The sequence below is a fragment of the Pituophis catenifer genome, unplaced genomic scaffold (genome assembly GCF_029215685.1).
Source record: "Pituophis catenifer annectens isolate HBS135680 unplaced genomic scaffold, rPitCat1.0.hap2 SCAF_2, whole genome shotgun sequence".
In the NCBI taxonomy this organism is placed as follows: domain Eukaryota; kingdom Metazoa; phylum Chordata; class Lepidosauria; order Squamata; family Colubridae; genus Pituophis; species Pituophis catenifer.
In genome coordinates this window covers 34,681,244-34,703,565 of record NW_027256882.1, presented here as the reverse complement: position 1 = coordinate 34,703,565, position 22,322 = coordinate 34,681,244, and the positions used below count along the sequence as shown (strand labels likewise).

Below are 22,322 nucleotides of genomic sequence, written 5' to 3'. Positions count from 1 at the left end.
ATTTATTATTTCCAGTGTCCTATAATCACATGATCATGCTTCACAAATGTTTTTATTGAATACTCGCGCTTCCATGTTTTGGCAATTATATAGCATAGCCATTGTTTGCTTAATGTCCATAGCAAGCCATGCTTGCTTAATGATCGGTGTTCATTTAATAACCATCTTCATTTAACAAACCGGGATGATTTGTTTAATGACTGCCGCCAATACAACTGTGGTAAGCAGGCTCCATTAAGGTCATAAGGGCTACTTGTACACGGCCCAGATGAATCAATCATGCATCATCACGTACTCATAGCTGTTATTAACCAAATATTCACTACAAGGCCAGTTGTAATCGCTCGGGCCTTAGTGTACAAGTGACTTGGTCCTCTTACTACTGGTTTTACATCCATCTGAATAAATACTTCACAAGTATCTGAAAAACATCCAGATTCATTCAGTTTTGTTCCATATAGCATCAACCCTGTGGACTCCCAAGTTTCCTCTTTCCACTACGTATTCAAAATGGAAGTGATTTATATATATATATATATGTACTAATATAGGTGCAGGTATATTTTTATGTATGCATATAGCATGTGTGTGTTATGTATGACAGTAGATATATATACTGTGTCTTGAGAGCAGGCAACAGAATTTCATTTTTAATGTGGGCCAGAGTGCTCACAGTAAAAAAAATGACAAAAGTTATGTTAGGTACAATGGAGCCATAATCCTAAAAAATGAAACACCAGCAAAATGTTTATTCACAAGACTAGTTTAATCAGTCACCCTTAAGAGCTGGGCTCCTTTATTACCAAAAATAATAAGAGGGTCTCAAAGGGAGGGAGGGAGAGTGAGAGAGAAAGAGAGAGAGAGAGAGAGAGAGAACAAGCCATAGCTAAAACATGACTAACTTTCACTACTAGTTTACCTGCCAGAAGATACCAGCAGGGATGGAAGTAATGTTAACATGCAGACACAGTTGAAAGCCATGAGGAATACACAGGGGAGGGGAAGAAAAATATTAAAAGTGGATTTTAAAATGGCATGAGAGAGGCGTTATAAAAGGAAGCTCGTTTTCGTAAGTTTCTCCCATTCGAGGGAGTCAGCCCATTTAAAACAAAACACAATTTTTGAATGCCACGAATTCACAAGAGCAACCCCCCCAACCTCAGCTCCCTCCCCGTTGTGCTTCCTGTCAGAGCACTGGGGAAGAGCTGACTGGAGAACAGAGTGGAGTAATGCAACATACGGAAATCCCCCCTCCCCCCCCCAAAAAAACACCCCTTGCTGGTAGGCAGGCAGTGAGAACATCCGTCTGAAAGTCAAGTCTCTTTTTGTATTAAAAGCATCAACAGGAGGTTGCTCCTTTCGTCTTGGATGCCGGTCGAGCTAGGAGGCTTCCAACCCCAAAGAGCTCTCTCTCTCTCAATGAGCAATGGAGGTTTGCTGTGATCGGCCTTGTTTCCACTACTACACGTAGCTAAGTGACAGAAGCTCTTCCGTCCCTGCCACAGGACCGTGATGGGTTTGTATTCCAGACAGTCAAGTCACTTCTTTCTCCATCAGGTGAAATTAAATGTGAAGTTTCAGGAAAGTGGCAGAGGTCAGGAATTAAAACCAAGGTCAACATGGAGAGGCGAGCCCCCCCCTTTTATCGGGTCTGTTCAACTGAAAAAAAAAGAGAAAAGGCATCAGGCAAGAACAGGGCAAGTGAACGGCTCCCGACTAAATGAAAAGGGCCCATTCGTTATATCGAAGCAAATCGATATAACGAATCCCTCTGAAGAACAGAAAATCCGTTTCCTATGCTCGCTCATTTCACAACGTCTGCCCCTTAAGATACCTCAACTTCTTTATCTTCACTCAAAATCCAATGTCGTTCTGTTCCCCCAGCTTATAAAATGGATAAAAACCATAAAAGAACTTTGTGTCTCTGAAATAACAATTTGGTTTATTTATTTATTAAATTTATATATCACCCATTTATCAAGCAAACCTGGGAGGCATAACATAAAAACAGGGGTGTCAAACTCAAGGCCTGGAGGGTGCTTAGATCCAGCCCGCAGGGGCCACCCTGGAAACAATGAAGGACCGGCCCGTGGAGCCTCTGCCAGCAAAAACAGAGCTTGGGAGGACAGCTCCGTCTTTGGCTGCAACGGCCTCTTGCAACTCTCTGCCAGCGAAAACGGAGCTCGGAAGGGCCTCGCTCAGCCACCCTGAACTCCGTTTTCGCTGGCAGAGTGCTCAGGCCGCCATAGACACCCCCAACACAAGTGACATCAAGCTGGCCATGTCCCCCCCCCAAGTCAAACACAACCCTTATGCTGCCCTCAATGAAATTGAATTTGACACCCCTGATATAAAACATTCAAATGATAAATATTAAGATTAAAATGAACATAAATCAGCTAAGGAAGAACCAATACACAAAAGGGTGTGTTCTTTAATCCACCATATTAAATCACTAGAATATAAGTACCGTATTTTTCAGACTATAAGACAAATTTTTTTGTCTCCCAAAAGGGGTGAAAATGTCTGTGCGTCTTATAGACAAAATATTGCCAAAGCCCACCTACTGTCCGTTTTGTTTTGTTTTTTTGCCTCCACAAGCCCCATTTTCAGGCCTTTTTTCAGCCCGTTTTTTTGGCTTTTTAGAGGCCGTTTTTCCAAAAAAATTGCCCCCCCCCAAAAAAAGCCTAGAAAATGGGCTGAAAAAAGCCTAGAAAATGGGCAGAAAAAAGCATTGAAAGTGGGCAAAAAAAAAAAAAAAAAAACCTGGAAAAGGCCCAAAAAAAGGCCCGAAAATGGGATGTGCGGAGGCCAAAACTTTTTTTTTGTTGATTTCCTCTTCTAAATTTAGGTACATCTTATAGTCAGGTGTGTCTTATAGTCCGAAAAAAACGGACTATAAGGACTATTAAACCAAGGTCTGAAGAGACTACAGGTAGTCCTGGACTTACAAGTTTGTTTAGTGACCATTCAAAGTTACAACAGTACTGAAAAAAAATGGTGTATGATCATTTTTCTAACTTGGGACTGTTGAAGCATCCCCATGGTCACATGATCAAAATTCAGATGCTTGGCAACTGACTCATATTTATGACGGTTGCAGTGTCTCAAGGTATTGTGATCAGCTCTGACAAGTAAAGTCAATGGGGAAGCCAGATTCACTTAACAACCCTTTTAAATAACTGCCATGAGTCACTTAACAACTGTGACAGGAAAGGTTGTAAAATGAGGCAGAATTCACTTAACTGGTTCGCTTAGCAACATACATTTTGGACTCAATTGTGGTCTTAAGTCATGGACTATCTGTATACTGACTCTTCTATATGTTTACATTGTATTTACTAACATCAACTTTTCATTTTCATCTGGAAAATATAAAATTTTACTCTGCAAAATGTTAGCAGGCATCTATTATGCCATCAGCCATGTGTTTCACCCCACATCATCTTTCTGGCATACTTATTTGTAAGGATGCGGTGGGCTGGGCTAAAACACATTACAGGTAATCCCCGACTTACAACAGTTCGTTTAGTGACAGTTCAGAGTTACAATTGCACTGAAAAAAAGTGACATGGCCGTTTTTCACACAACCTTTGCAGCCGTGCTTTTGATCACGTGATCACAATTCAAACACTTGGCAACTGGTTCATATTTATGACCGTTGCTGTGCTTCAGGGTCATATGATTACCTTTTGTGACCTTCTGACAAGAAAAGTCGACGGGGAAGCCAGATTCCCTTAACAACCGGGTTACTAATTTATGAACTGCAGTGATTCACTTAACAACTGAGGCAAGAAAGGTTGCAACACGGGGCGATACCTGCTTAACCAATGTCGCACTCCGGCAACGTAACTTTTGGGCTCTATTGTTGTGATCATTAAGTTGAGGAGAATCGGTAAAACACACTTACTGTAGGAAGAGATATCGATTTCGTCAGGCAGTTCACTGATGTTCACTTCGAAGCGATCCTGCACTTCATTTAGGATCTTAGCATCGTTCTCATCTGATACGAAAGTGATTGCCAGGCCCTTTGTGCCAAAGCGACCAGCACGAGCCACCTAGAATCCAGAAATGAGAAGACGGGAATGAATTTTTTTTCCGCAGGAGCCACAAATAGGATTCAAACCCAGCCAAGGACGGTACAGGACTAAAAACAAAGCGGTTTCAACCAAGGGCATTTACTCAGGAGCTTGAAAAGAGACATCAGAAGAAAGTCAGAGACTCTAGTCTGAGCAACTCATCATTGCAACTACACCTTGGACTTTTGTACCCATCCCCAATTTGGGCACCCAAATTTAGGAGGTTGCTTTTTGGACAGCTCAGCTTACCCGGTGCAAATAAGTGTCTGAATCCTCGGGCATATCGTAGTTGAAAGCGATGTTGACCCGCTCGATATCCATACCACGACCAAACAGATTGGTGGCTACCAAGATACGACGCTGGAAATCCTTGAACTGCTGGTACCGTGACAATCTGTGAGACAGCAAATACATGGTAATGTTCTTCACTAGGAAACTCCACCCATAGTTCTGAGGCATTACATTACATTACATTACATTACATTACATTACATTACATTACATTACATTACATTACATTACATTACATTACTTACTTACTTACTTACTTACTTACTTACTTACTTACTTACTTATTTATTTATTTAATCAAATGATTTTGAACGCCATGCTGGTCTTTGGGAGACATTCCAAAGTCCAGCCTGAAAAGGTGGAACCGGCAGCCCAATTTAAGATTCATCAGATCTTTTATAAGGTGAAATGTTATATATAACCTCCAAAAAAACATATTGGCCTCTTAAGCTTCTCCCAACTAAAAAATTAAAATAGGGGACTTTTTTTGGCCCATTCAAATTGTCCATGGACTATACAGTGATATTGGCAATCTCTCATCCCTAAGTTACACATTTTGAACTCTTGCTTCTTAAGATGTTCAATTCCCATTACTGTGATCTAACCCACCAAGACCTTTCTTCTTTCTACACATATTATACACATATAAAATGCAGGGTTTGTAAAAGTCGTTGATTTGAAAATGGAATATCTCAAATCTCCTCTGGAAAGGTTCAGTATTTATAAATGTTCTGTAGGTGATCTGAAATTTCCGAGATAGGGCATTCCACACCTAACACTCGTTTCAGGAGCAGGCTATCTGTGGAACACATGAATCTGCTTCTGGTTCAGAGAATCTACATCTGGAAACCATCAAACTGATCCCCAAAGCAGAAAATGCAACATTCCAGACTTCTGAAAAATGTGGGTTCTAAACCCCTAATATTCAGGATCTAACACTGCTCATTTTGATGTCCGTCTGAAAAGCAATGTATGCTAAAAGCGCAATCTTTTTTGGAACCTTTCAAATGAGAAACAGACTTTTTTCTCCCCAGGATACCTATTTCTTTCTCTAGTACCGTCTCATACAAATCAAGTTTTTGGCAAGATAATTTATAACAGCTTCTGCAGGGGCCATTGCTCAGGGCTTAAAGCATCATCACTGAAGAAATCAGAGACTCTAGTCTGAGCAAATTCATCACAGCAAAAGGACCCTGCAGGCAGCTGAACCCAGAAGCCCATCCCGTCACAGCCTCACCTCTCTTCCTGGGGCATGCCCCTATGGATGGCAATGGCTGGGAAGTTCTGCTCCACCAAGAGCTGGGCCAGAGCTATGCAACGCTGCACGGACTTCACAAAGATGACCACCTAGGCAAAGGAAGAGGAAAGTCAATCCCACCAAGTTCATAGGAACACCAGTGAACCTTCTTTAATTGTATTTTGTTGAAACCCCCTTGGACAACTCCGGAGTCTGTCAAAAAGTGGCATTTTATTCTTCAGAGCAACGCAAACAAAACCCGTCTGGCAAGGATACTTTTTTGCCCAAAATTTAGATAAGACAGTCGTAGCAGAAGCAGCCAGCTCCCAGCATTCCATTAAGATCCTCAAACTGTCTTTAAAGATGAAGATACTGTATTTCCCCAAAAGTAAGACAGGGTCTTATTTTCTTTTGGGCCCCAAAATAAGCATTAGGGCTTATTTTCGGGGGGGGGGAGGTTTCTTATTCTCCCCCCCCCCCATGTATGGGAAGCCCAGTTCTGCTTGCTTGCAGCGGGGTAGGAGGCCGCATGTACTAGTACTGCTGCCGTGAGGAGGGGTGGTGGTGGAACTGCCCTACGTTTCCTGCACTGGCTTACCTCAAGGCCCCCGCGGCCAGGCCATCCATGCCCTGACACCTGCCTTGCCTCACAGCCACAGCACCGACACACCATTCGACCTCCTGCTCCGTTGCAGCCATGAGCAAGCAGAAGTGGGCTGGTGGCCACGTGGGCTCCTGCTGTACATGGGTTCTGGTGCCGCTGCCGCGAGGCAGGTGTCAGGGCGTGGATGACCTGGCTGCAGGGGCCTTGAGATAAGCCAGTGTATGGCACATGAGGCAGCTCCACTACCACTCCACTTTATGGCAACACAAGCAGCTAGATAGAATGGGCGGCCAGCTGTGCACTTAAGGTGGGCTAATTTTGGTTGCAGGACTTATATTAGGCACATGCATAAAAACATGGCAGGACTTATTTTCAGGAAAACAGGGTAGTTCTTGGCTTATGACTGCAACCAGTGCAGCATTTTCCTTGTTCAGCAGATGGCTGTTAGGTTAATCAAGCCATTGTTAAGGTAATCTGGTTTACCTAACTTTGCTTGTTGGAAGTAGACTGAGTAGGTCCCAAATGGATCACATGATCTAGGAACACTGCAACTGTCATAAATACAGGTAGTCCTTGACCACAATTAAGCCAAAACTTGCAGTTTCTAAGTGAAACATTTGTTAAGTGAACTTCACCTCATTTTATGACCTTTCTTGCAACAGTTGTTAGTAACACGGTTGTTCGGTGAATCTGGCTTCCCCATTGACTTTGCTTACCAGAAGCAAAAGCTGATCATATGACCCCAGGATACTGTAACTGTCATGGGTCACGTTGCCAAATTTTGATCAGGCGACCATGGAAATGCCACAATGGTCGCAAAGTGTGAAAAATGGTCATGTGTCATTTTTTCCCCCAATGCTATTGTTAACTTTGAACAGTCACTAAATGAACTGTTGTTAAGTCAAGGACTACCTGTACATGCTGGTTGCCAAGTGCCTGAGTTTTGATCTTGTGACCACGGGGGATACTGCAATGGTTGTAAGCGTGAGGACCAGTTGCCACATTTTATTCAGTGCCTTTATAACTTCAAACGCTTGCTAAAGAAGCGGTTATAAGTCGAATGGCTACCTGGACTGGGTTTAGCCAGCTCTAGGCCCTCTTGCAGCCACCACTCCCTCCGCCCCCAAGACAGGCTCTGTTTCCAGAAAGCACCTGGTTGAACTCCAGCACATCAAGCAGGTCAAACAGCTTGCGGTTCTTCTCGTTGTCTTTCAGTTTGACATAGTACTGCTGCAGACCGTGCAGCGTCAGCTTGGTCTCGTCATCCACGAAGATCTCCATAGGCTGAGAAGCAAATCCAGGGCCAGTTAGACCAAGGTAAGACTGACCTGGGCTTGGAGGGGAGAGGGGTAGGGCAAGAAGCACAGATGTGCACAGGAGCGACTTTCTCTATCACTCAGGTCCTGTTCTTTAGGACAGGTCCAGAAAACCAAGGCTGGCTAACTCCTTCCGGCAAGAACACTCGGGCAAAAAAAAAACCAACCACATGCCCCTAAGCAGTGCGCACTGGGAAACAGCGTTCTCCCTTCTCAGCCAAGGATTTATCCTGCAAAACGTTCTGTGAACGAGGGCTAACGTCACCTTTTTAAAATATATGTTACAAGACATTAGTATTGTTACCTTAAAAAGACGTTTTGAATCACATCAGGACTCTGTATAGTTTTCAAATAATCCCCTTTTCAAATAGGGATTCAAAGCTTCAATAATCCCCTTTTCACTGCCTGAAAAACATGGCAAACACCCACTTGTAGGGAAAAAGGGGATTTACTCAAATACTCCAGCTACCTTAACTACCACTGGTCACTTCTCCAAGACACATAATGTTTAACCATGCAGAAGGTTGCATCTTAACCTGCTTGGCCTAAAGGGGTAACAAGATCTGGGCAACAAAAGAAAAGGAGCTGCCATTCCTTTCCTTCCATATAACAGAAGACATCATTTTTGATTTGCTGTATCAGACCAGTAAATCACCTGATTTTGAACTCAAAGACCCCTGGGCCAACTCATTCCAGGATTAACTAATATTCTTAACGCACTCTAAAAGCAGCGGGTGGGGAACAATGGCCCTTCGAGCAAGCAGGAATTCTGGGAGTCGAAGTCCGCAAGTAATCAAAGGGCCATCGTTCCCCACCCCCTTTTCTGCCTCGTAATTTAGGGGCTTCCCTAGGGAAAATGCCCAGATTATTGCCCTCCCCACTGAGAAGGCTCTGAAATAAACCCCTTTCCCACATGGCACAGGGAAGGGGGAAGGAGAAAAGAGGGTTACAGAAAATAATGCTTTTTTGCCCGTTCCAAAAAAGGATAAAACTTCTCCTCCGGGTCACCACACGTCCGCTCCACTGGGCTGCCTCCGATTGTTCGGATCCCTCGGGGAGTCTTTCGCCGCAGGTCTCCAGAATGCGTGGGCAGGGAGGGGCGGGGCAAGGAAGGGCAGGATCAGGAACACACAGGCCGCAGTTGTGTCTTGTGCGTAATGTGTGTATCAGGTTAACGCAGGGTGGCGGGAGGGTGTTGGGGAATAAAAAAAAAAGGCTACCACTTGCCTGGGTGTGTGTGGGCCAGGATCTTCTGAACGTGGGTGCGTGTGTGGGCCAGGATCTTCTGTGCACGGTGCTGACACAAGCAGGCAAATTCCACGCAGAGGGAGGGAACTGGTGTCGAGTGTCAAGTATCCCTCGACACCACCGGCGGAGCCGTGGTGTTACTAGAGGGGCTGAGAACTGGGGCAGCAAAGGAGCGCTGCCCATGTTGCGCCGCTTGCCAGGTGGGAAAGCATAAAGAGGATCCCTTCTGGGACGGATCCGCCCTGAGTAAAATGTAGATGATCTCTAAACTAAGTGTGCCAGAGGGACAAAATCAAGATCATAGCTGAAGTGCTGTTCTGACCCTATTGGGAGAGGTGCTGTCGCTCGTGTGTGCAAAGGAGGCTCTTAGCGTCACCCGAATGATCTTCCGGAAAGTTATGTCTCCTACAGATGCCTTAGCAGAACTGGCTAGGTGAGGGGCACCAAGGGTGCAGCCCAATGAGCTGTAAAGAGTGGTAGTGTTCTCCGTGCCGGCCCCCTTCTCCTTCCCTGGATGGGGAGAGGGAGGGAGAGAGGTAGGCTGACCGGCCAGGTGGGTAAAGAAGGTAGAAGGGTTTTAATTACGTCTTGCATGAATTTGCGGCACACTGGGCGGATTTCCTTGCCGAGAGTAGCACTGAACATCATGACCTGCTTTTCATGCAGGGTCATGCGGAAGATCTCCTGGACATCTCGACGCATATCTGGGAGGAAAGAAGGGCCAACAGGTTAACAATAGCTACTTGGGTTAAACACACACACACATCTCAAAGCCTTGAAAAAAGAGCCCTGGTGGTGCAGTGGTTAGAATGCAGGCTAACTCTGCCCATTGCCAGCAGTTCAATCGTGATCGGCTCAAGGTTGACTCAGCCGTTCATTCTTCTGAGGTCGGTAAAATAAGGACTCAGATTGCTGGGGCAATACGTTCACAAAGATAAACTGCTCAGAGAGTAAAAGCACTATGGAGCAGTATATAAACCTAAGTGCTACTGCTATCAATGGATATATCTATGACAGGCAGCCAAAGTCAGAAAATACTCCTAGTAAGCTAGCAATGGCCTGAGAAGAAGGGAGATTCTTGCTATTCTTCCTCGCCTTCATAGAAACTCAGTCTACAAAGGGCACAATGTATATTTCTGGCCGCTCGAAAGCCCTGTCTTTTCTTTCTATTCCACAATACCCTCAATACTCACCAAGCTGCTCAAGCATTTTGTCACATTCGTCCAGGATGAAATGCTTGATATGTTTGAGGTTAAGGCTCTTGTTGCGGGCCAAAGCCAGGATGCGGCCCGGGGTCCCCACCACAATGTGGGGGCAGTTCTTCTTCAGAACCTCTTCATCCTTCTTGATGGACAGGCCCCCAAAGAACACTGCCACCTATGGGAGTGAAGAATGAAAGAATACTGTCTGGCACGGTTGCTAGATTCTGCTTAATCAACCACCTGAGTTTTCAGGGGTGGTAAGCAGCAGAATATTATGCCAAATCTGACATAGCCCTAGAAAACTTTTCGATCCTTTCCTATTTTTGTTTGCTCAGACCAAGGAAGAGATGTTAAGTCTTTCTCCAGTGCCTAGAGCAGTGGTTCTCGACCTTTTCTTTACCACAGACCCCCTTAAAATTAATTTTGTGGCCACTGACAGCCAAGACTTAACTCAAATTTAAATCATAACATTTCTTCAAGCCTTCGCGGATCCCCCGCGACAACACTGCAGCCCTCCAGGGTCCATAGACCACAGGCTGAGAACCACTGGCCTAGATGACAGATGAGATGGAACAGAGATGATGGATCATAGCAAGATGGAGGTGCTGTTTTGTTTAGAATCCATCAGCTTCCAGAATGCTTTTTTAGGTCTGGACAGGCTAATACTACCCCTAGAACAGCAGATTAACAACTTGGGTCGTTCAGAACTCATGTCCTCTGGTGGAACAGTAAATGGTACTTGTGCTATTCCAAGGGTTCCCAACCAGGGGTGCTTGCACCCCCTGGGGGTACAAGACATTATTCCAGAGGGTGCAAAAACTTGGGTTTAGAGGTTTCAAAATTATAGTGTAAATGCATAATTATATGCATATAATTATTTACTTTTATAAGGGGTGGGAGAATATATCAGAAGCGTTCTAGAGGAGCAGGGTATAGAAAAGGTTGGGAACCAATGCAGCCTTTTCTAGACTGGGTAACTATGGTATCAGTAATGTGTCCTTAACTTGAACTTGGATACCGCAATCTGTTTTGCTGAGGATTGCTCTGGAAGACAATTCAGAAGCTACAATCATTGAGTACAGCTGCTCCCTTGCTGTAGTCAACACCGTACAGAACAACGTTGGTTTTGCAGGAACTGCACTGACCAAGTTTCAGGCATTATCACCCGTTAAGTTCTTTTTATGGTTCATATCTTTTTTTTTAATGATCAAACTTCTATGCCGCCCATCTCACCAAGGCAACCGTTACCTTCTAACCCAGGTATATTCTGCCCGCCCACTCAAATAGCGTCTCAAATTCCCTAGTCTGTGAGAAATTAAAGGGGAAAGTGCTTCAAAATAAGCCTTTTTAGGAGCAGCCCGATGTTAACCCTCCCTGCTGAGGTTAGAATGGCTCTTTCCCCCTTATATTTTTGAAAAGCAGTTAAGGTCACATCACTGTATGTGTTTTTTATTTACTGAGCACATAGGAATATCGTTCATGTCACATGGCTTTTGTGAGCTGCCTAGGATCACGAGTTGGCATATAAATATAAACAAAGAAATAATTCTCTATTATTCTGTTCACTCCCATGATAGCAAACAAGAGCAGAATCTTGATGATTCAGAACAGGAACAACTTCAACTGACTCTCACCTTGACACTGGGCATGTACTTGGAGAACCGTTCGTATTCTTTACTAATCTGGAAGGCCAGTTCACGCGTGTGACACATCACCAGCACAGAAACCTGTGAAAGAGGGCAAAAATAATTTGTAATTTCTCCCGTCACCCTTGCTTATTTGTAGCCCACCTGTGTGATCAGGCTTCAAACATCTGTGCCCATCTATCATCAGGGGAGGGGGGAGTCTGGATTTCATTGACATACCTGTCCTGTTATTGGTTCCAACTGTTGAAGTGTAGCGAGAACGAAGACAGCAGTCTTGCCCATGCCAGATTTGGCCTGGCACAGGACATCCATGCCCAAGATTGCCTGGGGGATACACTCGTGTTGCACTGCATTGAGAATAAGGGCAGAGTTAATAGCTGGTGCCACTGAGATCGCAGAAGCCCAAGTTCTCCACCGAATAAGTACCTCGACTCACCTTCTGAAGGGTGCTCAAAGCCACAATCAACAATGGCACGCAAAAGTTCTGGTTTTAATAGGAAGTCACGGAAGCCAGAACTGTGGATGGAGACATAGGATCCCTTGACGTCTTTCTTAGATGGGACATCCACCCCTTCTCCAGCTGCTTGGTTTTCCACCTCATCATCTTCATAATCCAGCAGCTCATTGTCGACATCATTCTCGGTCATGGTGATGCCTCCCTCTCTAAAAACTGAGATAAAGGCTTAAGTGAGCCAAAGTGTTTTAGAAAGGAAATTCCCAACATTATCAATATACTGCAGAACACGAATAAACAAAGCATTACAAGCCACAATGACCTCTAACCCTTTCAAGAAAGCAGTCATGTTTTTAGCACCATACCATGAGGCATCTGCAAGACTAAGACATCTACATTCATAACTTAGCCCAAGGCCCTTTCTATTGCATGGTATTATAACTCTACTCCAAGTTATTATGGCACAAGATTTAAATTCATTTCACAAGGATTAGGGGCACATTCGGGGCTTCGAGAGCAAGTGATAAACTCACTCAATGGCTATCACAAGAGACTTGCCTATTCACAAAATGGCTACCACATTAAACCATTCTATCACAAAAATAAATTTAACCCAAGATATACTCCCATTGTATAGAGCTTTGTTAACTTGTTTCTGCAAATAAATAATTTTAGTGATTTCAGCAAATGATGCCATTTTTGTATTACCAGAATCTTTTAAAAAGCCAGGTAAGATACATAGTAGTCCACCTCAGGAATCCCCCCCAAATTATCCTTGGTTGCAGGAAGCTATATCGTGGTTTACCATTAGAAGCAAACATGATATGCCCATCATCTCACTAAGTAGAAAAAAAACATTAGCAGAATTTCATTCTTTATAAATTCTCTTGAAAATTATTCTGGTAAAAAATGGTTTAAGTTAAAGTATCCTGAAGACTTATCAGAATATATATATTCTAGCTAATTAAATAGGACAAATGGAATACCTCTTACCCTTAACTGAATTTATGCAAGCAAGGATTCGATTGTTACTTTCTTTTGCTAATTTTCAATAATTTTGAAGAATCCTGTACAGGTACTTGTAAAGAGTACTTGTAAACTGAAAACCTAGATCTGGGCTGCAAAAATCCAAACAGCCACCAAGGGGAAGTGAGATCCAGTTTAATTTTACTGCCATCCAGTGACTACCTGATTTTGCAGAGAAGATCTGATAGACACAATGAAATAAATCTACAAGCTACAGATTATCAATCATCCATTGTTATTATACCGAATGTTAGCATAAGTACTACTATTGTACACAGATTTACAACCAGGGTGGATAAAAATCAATGATTTTTTTAAAAAAATCAAAAAAAATCAGATTTTTTTAAATTTAAATCGGATTTTTTTTATTTTTATCAAATTTATTTTAATAAAAAACTTTTGGGGTAAAAATCTATTTTAAGATAGTTTTCTATTTAAGATACATAAATAATTTAGTTTATTCAGCATGAAATGGAGCTTAGTTATGTAGCATGAGGCTGTATATTCTGCAACACTGGGACTAGGTGAGTCAACAGTGGGTCAAAGGAGTAGCAGAGATGACAGTTGCTTTTTAAAAATTATGATTTAAATAGAGTTGATTTAAATCAAGCCTTTTTACTAGTGATTTAAATCATGATTTAAATCAACTTGATTTAAATCAAATCCACCCTGTTTACAACCATTCATTCAGCAATTGTCCAAAATTACAATGGCACTGAAAAACATGAGTTATGATCTGTCCTCACACTTATGACTGTCACCATATCCCAGTGTCAAATGATCAAAATCTGGGCACTTGGCAAATAGTATGCATTTAAGATGGTTGCAGCTTCCTAAGCTTATGTGATCGCCAACTGCACTCTTTCAGCTGGCTTCCAACAAGCTAAATCTCAGGGGGAAGCCAGATTCACTTAACGTGATCCACTTAATTGCAGTTATTTGCTTAACAATAACCAAGTTATTTGCTTAACAACCATGGCAAAAAGATAGTAAAACTGGGCATAACTCACTTAACAATCACCTTGCTCAGCAATGGAAATTCTGGTCTTAAGTCAAATACAGGACTGCCTGTATGTTCCTTTTGTAGGAAACATCAAAGGGTTGGAATGCATATAAAAGTGTAAACTCTATGCACGTAGGGTTTAAGTAATAATCTATACCTTAAGACAGGGATAACCAATAAGCAACCTCTGCAAGTCTAAGTACTGCTGAACTCCCAATATTTGCAAAAAGCAGGACAAAGATGTTGGAAGTACTGTATTGCAACAGTTTAGCTGCATGGGGTGCACCTCAGCTTCCATGTTTCCCTGAAATAGGCAGATTCCTAACAACCATTTGCAAATCCCCCCCCTTAAATCTCACTCTGAGATCAGCTATCAAAGCAAGATCAGTAAGGAAACCCTTAGGAACACCTTCACCTGTCTTTTCTGATCACTACCTGGAGCCATTAAGAAATCCTGGAGAAAAGGGATCCTGTGTATTTTAACACTTGAATTTCTCAGGGAGTTTAACCTTTCAACCAAGGAATTAAGCTCCTTACAGCCATTTAACCCTGGGCAGCACCCCCCCCCATCTGCATGAATGCTAGTACCCATTAACGTGTTTCCCTTGTTCAGCAGGCAACACGACGTATGAGAAGATGCAGCTATTTAATCCCAAAAATAAAGAGGAAGCAAATGCAGGATGCTCAGGCTAGCAACAGTTAATTCTTAATTCCTACAGTAAAAATATGAAATCATGTATTACAAAGCCAGTTTGGGGGGGGGGGTGAAAGAACCTCCAGAAATCACTGCATCCGCCTCATTAGACAATATTTTAGATTTTTCTTCCTTTACAGATAAGGCCCCCGTTTTTTAAAAAAATGGAGGGGGTGGGTGGTGGTACAAAAACTGCCGTAGTATATAGCTGTAAGATTAGTTTGTCAACTAGTTCTTGGCTGGGATGGAGCACAAGAGATCTCTCGATCTAACGAACCAGGCCTAAAAGACGAGAGTAATAGCGGGTGGCCGATGTTTCTCGATTACGATCGGCCCAAGAAACGCACCAAACGCGCAAGAAAAGGCGCCATCTTTAATTTCAGGCTTTTACTACAATGACAGGGTGTACGGCGCACGCTCCCCATTGTAAATTTGGGCGCGGGGATAAAAAAATGACCATCCAAAAAAGAAAAATCGGAAAGGCAAATGCCCGAAGAAACTGTACCTACCTCGATATACGACGGATGACTAACCGGAGCGCCGATAAAAGGGCGATTATCAAAGAGAGCTTACCTTACACAAAGGGGAGGGGTTCGACGAGTTAATGCCGAGACGCGGTCACAGCGGAAAGAAAGCCACTTCCGTCAAGCGATGGGCGTAAGCGGAAGCTACTGGAGGGACCTGCGGTGAGGACCCCGCGCGGTTTGTTTGTGTTTTTTTGGCGCCTTTTGTCTAACTGAGTGCCCGATAAAAAAAATAAACTTTAAAAAGATGATTACATCTATCCTATTTTAAAATAATAATAATTTGTAAACGATGCTACTATTCGTTAGTTTTCATTCGATCCTATTTTAATATAGGATTTATCGGGATAGATTTTTGCAGGCGTCCTCCCAGTGGGAGTAAATTGGTGCTGGCTCACCATTGGTCAGTAAAGCCACGTGGTTCACTTTTAAATCATTGTGAAAGGTTGGGTTCTACGCGTTCCCAGAAAGGAATTACGTAACTCTTGTGCAGCAGTATTAAGGCCAATAACTCAACGGGGGTGGTTCTGCAGAAGGCACCAGTTAAATTTCTACCCTAATCTTATAATTAAAAAAAAAAAAACAGAATTGGAAGAGATCTTGTAGGTCATCTAGTCCAACCCCCTGCTCAAGCAGGTGACCCTATACCATTTCTGACAAGTGGCTGCCCAGACAATTGGAATAAAGATGCTCAAATTTCTTGCTGAGAATTTTCCACCTAAAATCTTTGGCCCAATCCTCTCATGGATTGTTTATTCTAGCGTTACTTCATGCTTTTGTACTTCCAATAGCAGCCCATTCAAGGTATACAAGAGCTTGGGAGCTAAAGCAAAATATAAAGATTTCTAATAATTGTCTATGGAGATTCTCAGTCATCCAGGTTGTGGCTGTCCCAAATGTGCTTTTTCAAAAGGCAACTGGACTTTTCTTTTTTTTTTTTCCTTGAAGAGGTTTCACTTCTCATCCAGGAAGCTTCTTCAGTTTCCTCCCCCTCAGAATTGAAGAAGCTTCTTGGATGAGAAGCAAAATATCTTCAAGGAAAAAAACAAAGAAGTGTCTGATTGCCTTTTGAAAAAGCACCCTTGGGATTTCTAACAGTTCCTATTGGCATTTTATTTCCATTCTCACTGGCTGTGACTTTGAGGTGCAGCAATCTGTGGCATGATGCTGAACCTCTGCCCCAAACAATAAATTGTACAGTTATTAATCCAATCTTCCTCGAGACTCAAATTATCAGGCTCAAATTATCCCTACTTTGGACATGTTCCCATACTGGTAATTTTTTTATCATTGTTAACAGGGATAGCTACTGAGCTACAAAACAAATGTTTGGAAATTACTTCTGTGACATCAGAGAGCTGATATTTGTATAATATGTTCCAAGTAGGGTAATTTAAACCTGGTCATTTGTGCCTCAAGGCAGAACTCTGAGTTATTTTATTTTGTGAACCATCTTCTTGGCTGTCCATGGTATTCTGAAGAGTCTTCCCCAACACCAAAGTTCAAATGTCTCCATATCGGGTGAAATCCAGCAGGTTCTGGAGAACCGGTAGCGGAAATTTTGAGTAGTTTGGAGAACTGGCAAATAGCACCTCTGGGTGGCCCCAGAGTGGGGTGGGAATGGAGATTTTGCAATATCCTTCCCCCAGGATTGGGGTGGGAATGGGGATTTTGCAGTATCCTTCCCCTGCTGTGCCCATCAAGCCATACCCACTAAGCCACGCCCACCAAGCCACGCCCACAGAACTGGTAATAAAAAATCCTTCTCAGGTAAACATCAAAAGCACTGTCTTGAATAAAAATTAAATTATCTTCTTTATGTGGTCTTTTGACAACTTATCTGGAAGCTGGAATATATTTTCCTTAGGTCTTATACTGCTTTGGGCAGAAGCAAAATGTAGTTCCTTAATATATTAGTGCTAGTCCAATGTTAAATGTTATACCGTAGACATCATCCAATTAGAATCAGTTATTCCTCTCTTGAATGATACGTCCAAATATATATTATACATATATAATGTTGCAGGATCCAGTCTGGGTCAGTCACCGACATCAGAGGTTTAATCTTCTAAACTTTCAGACTCGTGCTAGAGCCCATCGTCAGGAAACCTCTCTCACCAGAATATGTTATTTCTTTGCGCTAAACTCATAGTTTTTTCTGCCAAATTTACAAGGATGAAGGTAGATCAGGGATCATGAGTCTGGTAGAAAGAGTTCATGAAAGATAGGTTGAGCCTCTAGAGAACTCAATAATAGTTTGAGCAGACAAAAAATGCCAAGTGGACTCCAAAGCCTCTTCTCATCACGAATCTATGACTTCAAGCAGAAGAGATTTAGCCCCATGTTCCACATCCTATAATCTGTGCGGTAGCCTTCCAATGTGTCTTTTATAAATTGTTTATAGTGTGCTGTGAATAGAAGTAACAGTTCTAGTTCTAGTTCTAAGTTGGATCTCTCTTTGTTAAGTTTCCAAATGTTACTTCTTGTCCTGCCCTCAGGTGCTTTGGAGAATAGGTCAACCCCCTCCTATCTGTGGCAGCCCCTCAAGTATTGGAAGACCATTATCAAGTCACCCTTGGTCCTTTTCTTTGTTAGAAGAACAATAGACTAGACATCCCCAGTTTCTGCAATTGTTCATGATATGTTTTGTCCTCCAGTCCTCTAATCATACTGGACGCAGCCAGTATTCCAAGTATGGTCTTACCAGTGCAGTATAAAGCAGTACTAACTCTTCACGTGATCTTGATACTTTCCCTCTGTAGATGCAGCCTAGGATTGCATTGTCTTTTTTTGGCAGCTGTAGTACTCTTAAGGACTCCTAGATGTAGACTTGCATGATAACTTGTATTGAGATGTGGTCATAAAAACAGTGGGCGTGCTAGCTGCAAATGATAAGAGGTGTAGTCCTCGACATCCAAAGAGCTGGCAGCCCTTCAAGAATCAGGATAGGAAACCAACACAGAAGAATACTAGACCTATACTTTGTTAAGTTAGACCATAGTAATTGTATGCTGTAGCTGGCCTGTACCGGCTTGCAAGAGCAGATGGTCACGATTTTGGGAATTTTGCAAGCTGGAAGAAATCAGAGCTGAATGACAATCCTTAATAGGCCAATTGGCTGTTCCATTAGCTAGTGGCGTGGCGGCGTGGCGGCACTGGAGTTGGCAGAGCCGGTTTTAAAACATTTATCAGCATTCCTCTGGGCTATAATAACAAAATCTTGCATGCCCAATTGAGTATTTATTCCCCTCTTTATAATCCAAGGAAGGAGCCAACCTAATATTTTTTCTTCTCCTGGGCTCCAGGCACGTTTCTCTAAATTGTGTTTTTCTAATGATTTCTGAACAGGTTCATCAAGTTCATTTTCATGACTCCCTACCAGAGAGCACTGAGATGAGGGAAGTTTTGTTTAAATTAATCAGCTGTTATCTACCTTTTCCCATTAATTTGCAGGTGTGTATTTCATCTCGTCTCTTAGGACAAAAAAATCTATTTTTTCCACTTTTTGTTTTCTTTATGTCCTTCCTTCTGCCTGAAGACACAATCCGAATATTGCCTGCAAACCAGAGGTGAAATCCAGCAGGTTCTGACAGGTTCTGGAGAACTGGTAGCAGAATTTTGAGTTGTTCGGAGAACTGGCAAATACCACTTCTGGCTGGCCCCAGAGTGGGGTGGGAATGGGGATTTTGCAATATTCTTCCCCCAGGAGTGGGGAGGGAATGGGGAGTTTGCAGTATCCTTCCCTTGGAGTGGGGAGGGAATGGAGATTTTGCAGTATCCCTCCCCTGCCGCGCCCACCAAGCCACGCTCACAGAAACGGTAGTAAAAAAAATTGGATTTCACCACTGCTACAAACTCTTCTTGAATTCAGCTCACAGTTCAATTCAGCTGCAAATACACAAAATGCATATCTTGCAGGAATTGGGTATGTCTACTTTAATGAAAAAAAGGATTAGAGGTGACATGATAGCAGTATTCCAATATCTCAGGGGCTGCCACAAAGAAGGGAGGAGGTCAACTTATTCTCCAAAGCACCTGAAGGCAGGACAAGAAGCAATGGATGGAAACTAACCAAGGAGAGAACCAACCTAGAACTAAGGAGAAATTTCCTGACAGTGAGAACAATTAATCAGTGGAACAACTTGTCTCCAGAAGCTCCATCACTGGATGTTTTTAATAAGAGATTGAACAACTATTTGTCTGGAACGATTTCTTGCTTGAGCAGGAGGTTGGACTAAAAGACCTCCAAGATCCCTTCCAACTTTGTAATTCTGTTATTCTTCCATCCCAGATGCCTTTCTCTCCTTCTCCAGTATTTTGTTCCAACTGAAGGATTCATATATGGCTAGATCATTTTAAAACAGATTCTAATTGGGTGTATTAGAAAAACCTGCCTTGTTGTAACTTCTTGATTTTTTCCAACCTCTGCTTGCCTATGTTAATCCTTTTTTTTTTCTTTTTGCATTTGGCTTATGTGTATTTAAAATCTTTTCAATTGCCTAAGATGTCTGTGCCAGAATTCCCTAATCTGGTGACCCAAATTGCATCACCCAGAGAATAGTCTAATATTGTTAAGATATTTAAATTTAATAGCTGGAGTGGGATGGGTGGGTTGTGCAGTGAGCCAAACACACAGTTTTGTTTGAGCGGTTGGAAAGTACTGGCTCCTGCCTGAGGCAATCTGCACTGTGATTGGTTGCTGTGGGTGGAGGGGGGGGTTTCCCGATTTTCCCGCCTTTTTCTTCGGAGTGCCCTGTATGCTCTATGATCCCGACTATCATGTCTGCTGTAAACATTGATTTAAAATAGCAATAGCACTTAGACTTAACAGTATGTACCGCTTCACAGTGCTTTACGGTCCTCTCTAAGTGGTTTAAAACATATTTATATAAAACCACATGTTTGTGTCAGCGTCTCTGACTTCACATTTGCTGTGCAATTCCATGACATACACTAGTAAGAGACAATGAGACATGAACTGCAAAAATGTTTGGATTATGGCAGATTAGGAAAGACAAATCTTGTTCTGTTGGAAGGAGCAGCCAGTCCACATACTTTTAAACCAACAACTGCAGGTTGCCCTCGACTTTCATTTAGTGACCGTTTGAAGTTACAGCCGCATTGAAAAAAGTGACTTATGACCATTTTTCACACTTAGGACCGTTGCATCATCCCCATGGTCACGTGATTTGCATCCAGATGCTTGACAACCAACTCATGTTTATGATGGTTTGCAGTGTCCCAGGATCAAGTGACACACACCCCCTTTTGCGAACGTCTGACGAGCAAAGTCCATGGGGAAAATCAGATTCACTTTTTTTTTTTTTTTAATTTGATTTATATGCCGCCCTTCTCCGAAGACTCAGGGCGGCTTACAATGTGCTCAGCAATAGCCTTCATCCTTTTTTGTATATATTTATACAAAGTCAGCTTATTGCCCCCACAACTGGGTCCTCATTTCACCTACCTTAGAAAGGATGGAAGGCTGAGTCAACCTTGAGCCTTGGCGAGATTCGAACCCTGCAGTAATTGCAGGCAGCTGGTCTTAATAAGCTTAATAACAGGGTGCCTTAAACCCTTGTACTACCAAGGCTCTTGTACTACCACTTAACAATTGTGCTCCTAATTTAACCATTGTAGTGATTCACTTAACAAATGTGGCAAGGAAAGTCGTAAAATTGGCCAATACTCAACAAATTTATCACTTAACAACATAAATTTTGGGCTCCATTGTGGTCATAAAGTGAGGACTACACCTGTACCACGATCCCGCCTGCTGCAGAACTGTCAAAAGAAAAACAAACACTACATTTTTTCCCCCTTGTTTAACTGCCTGCCGTTTTTATTGAACTGTTCAGTTACAGATAAACAAGATTGTCGAGATCATAGGAAGGAAACAAATTAAGCAGGGTACAATGGAGCATAAATAGAACCTCTCAGTCTCAGCACACAAATACATGTAGCAAGTAACACAAGGGTAACCTTGCAACCTTCACATTTCCAGACATGTTTTTTCATGCCACAGGGTTGTGTAATACAGAAGGAAATATCCAGCACTGGGTTGTGAAAGAAAGTGGACCTATTTTGGAGGGATCAGCTCTTCGGATTTTACAGCCCCTTTAAAAATGAAAACTAAGCCAAAAAACCCAAAACAACTACAGGTAGTCCTCGACTTACATCCAGATGCTTAACGACTGTTCAAAATTCCGACGAAGCCTGAAAAAGTGACAATCTGGATTCAAAGTTCGCATGCACACACCTGTGGCCATATGATCGCATTTTGGATGCTTCCCAATTGGCTTGCTTATAGCTCATTGCAGTGTGCTTGTGGATGCGTAAGCACGAGTTACGATGTTTTTTTTTTGTTGGAAACTAGCATTTACTTCCAGTTTACTTCCAGAAAACAACGGAGATAGCAAACAGTGGGTTTACTTTATGACCATGGCATTTGCTTAATGACTACTGCAAAAAAAAAAATATCATAAAATCAGAAGCGGTCACATAATGACTTGCTTAATGACCCGTCACAGTTATAACCATAATTGCAGGCTCGATTATGGCTGTAAATTTAGGACTACCTGTAATCCTGGGGAATAGAGAATAATCTATAGATCTACTTTGAAAACCGGTGTGTTTGTTTGTATGTAGTGTGCAGTCAGTGTCCAGTAATGAATAGAAAGTTGATTGCTTGCTTTTGCATCTTTTGGGCATAATGGATTACTTAGACCAGGGGTGGGCAAATGTGGCCCTTTAACAACCTGTGGACTTCAACTCCCAGAATTCCTGAGACAGCCAAGCTGTCTCAGGAATTCTGGGAGTTGAAGTCCACAGGTTGTAAAAGGGCCACATTTGCCCACTCCTGACTTAGACTATCAAATGCAATTCACAGCCTTGATTCAAGAGACAATAAAAGAAGGAGAAAGGATGAATGAGAAGCCTCAGGGAGCACAGGATGTTTGACCTGTTTGATTCAGTGAAGTTATAGGTGGAAATAGAGA

At 42.6% G+C, this 22,322-nt stretch overlaps 1 protein-coding gene and 1 non-coding gene across 3 annotated transcripts; both read right to left on the bottom strand.

Moving 5' to 3' along the window:
• Window positions 1-747: 747 nt before the first annotated feature.
• DDX39B (DExD-box helicase 39B) lies at window positions 748-15,449 on the bottom strand. 2 transcript variants are annotated; one of them, XM_070936639.1, is made up of 11 exons: window positions 15,374-15,449; window positions 12,060-12,293; window positions 11,843-11,970; window positions 11,612-11,704; window positions 9,969-10,152; window positions 9,361-9,479; window positions 7,364-7,495; window positions 5,608-5,717; window positions 4,329-4,473; window positions 3,911-4,058; window positions 748-1,659 (listed from the first exon to the last, which is right to left on the bottom strand). In XM_070936639.1, exons 2-11 carry the CDS (start codon window positions 12,268-12,270, stop codon window positions 1,643-1,645), a joined length of 1,287 nt encoding a protein of 428 aa, XP_070792740.1. In that variant the 5' UTR covers window positions 12,271-12,293; window positions 15,374-15,449; the 3' UTR covers window positions 748-1,642. The 2 variants fall into 2 exon arrangements, with proteins under 2 accessions (XP_070792740.1, XP_070792741.1); XM_070936640.1 differs by having other exon boundaries at window positions 15,310-15,396.
• On the bottom strand, window positions 4,180-4,248 carry LOC139313484 (small nucleolar RNA SNORD52). The gene has a single exon (XR_011600095.1). It is a non-coding gene; the product is annotated as a small nucleolar RNA SNORD52 (small nucleolar RNA).
• Window positions 15,450-22,322: the final 6,873 nt, after the last annotated feature.

Coding starts and splice junctions, on each gene's coding strand:
- DDX39B (XM_070936639.1), bottom strand. CDS start 12,270: ATGACCGAGAATGATGTCGACAATGAGCTGCTGGATTATGAAGATGAT. Junction 7,496..9,360: donor GCCGCAAATTCATGCAAGAC/GTAATTAAAACC, acceptor TTTGCTTCTCAG/CCTATGGAGATCTTCGTGGA. Junction 4,059..4,328: donor CAGACACTTATTTGCACCGG/GTAAGCTGAGCT, acceptor TCTGGATTCTAG/GTGGCTCGTGCTGGTCGCTT.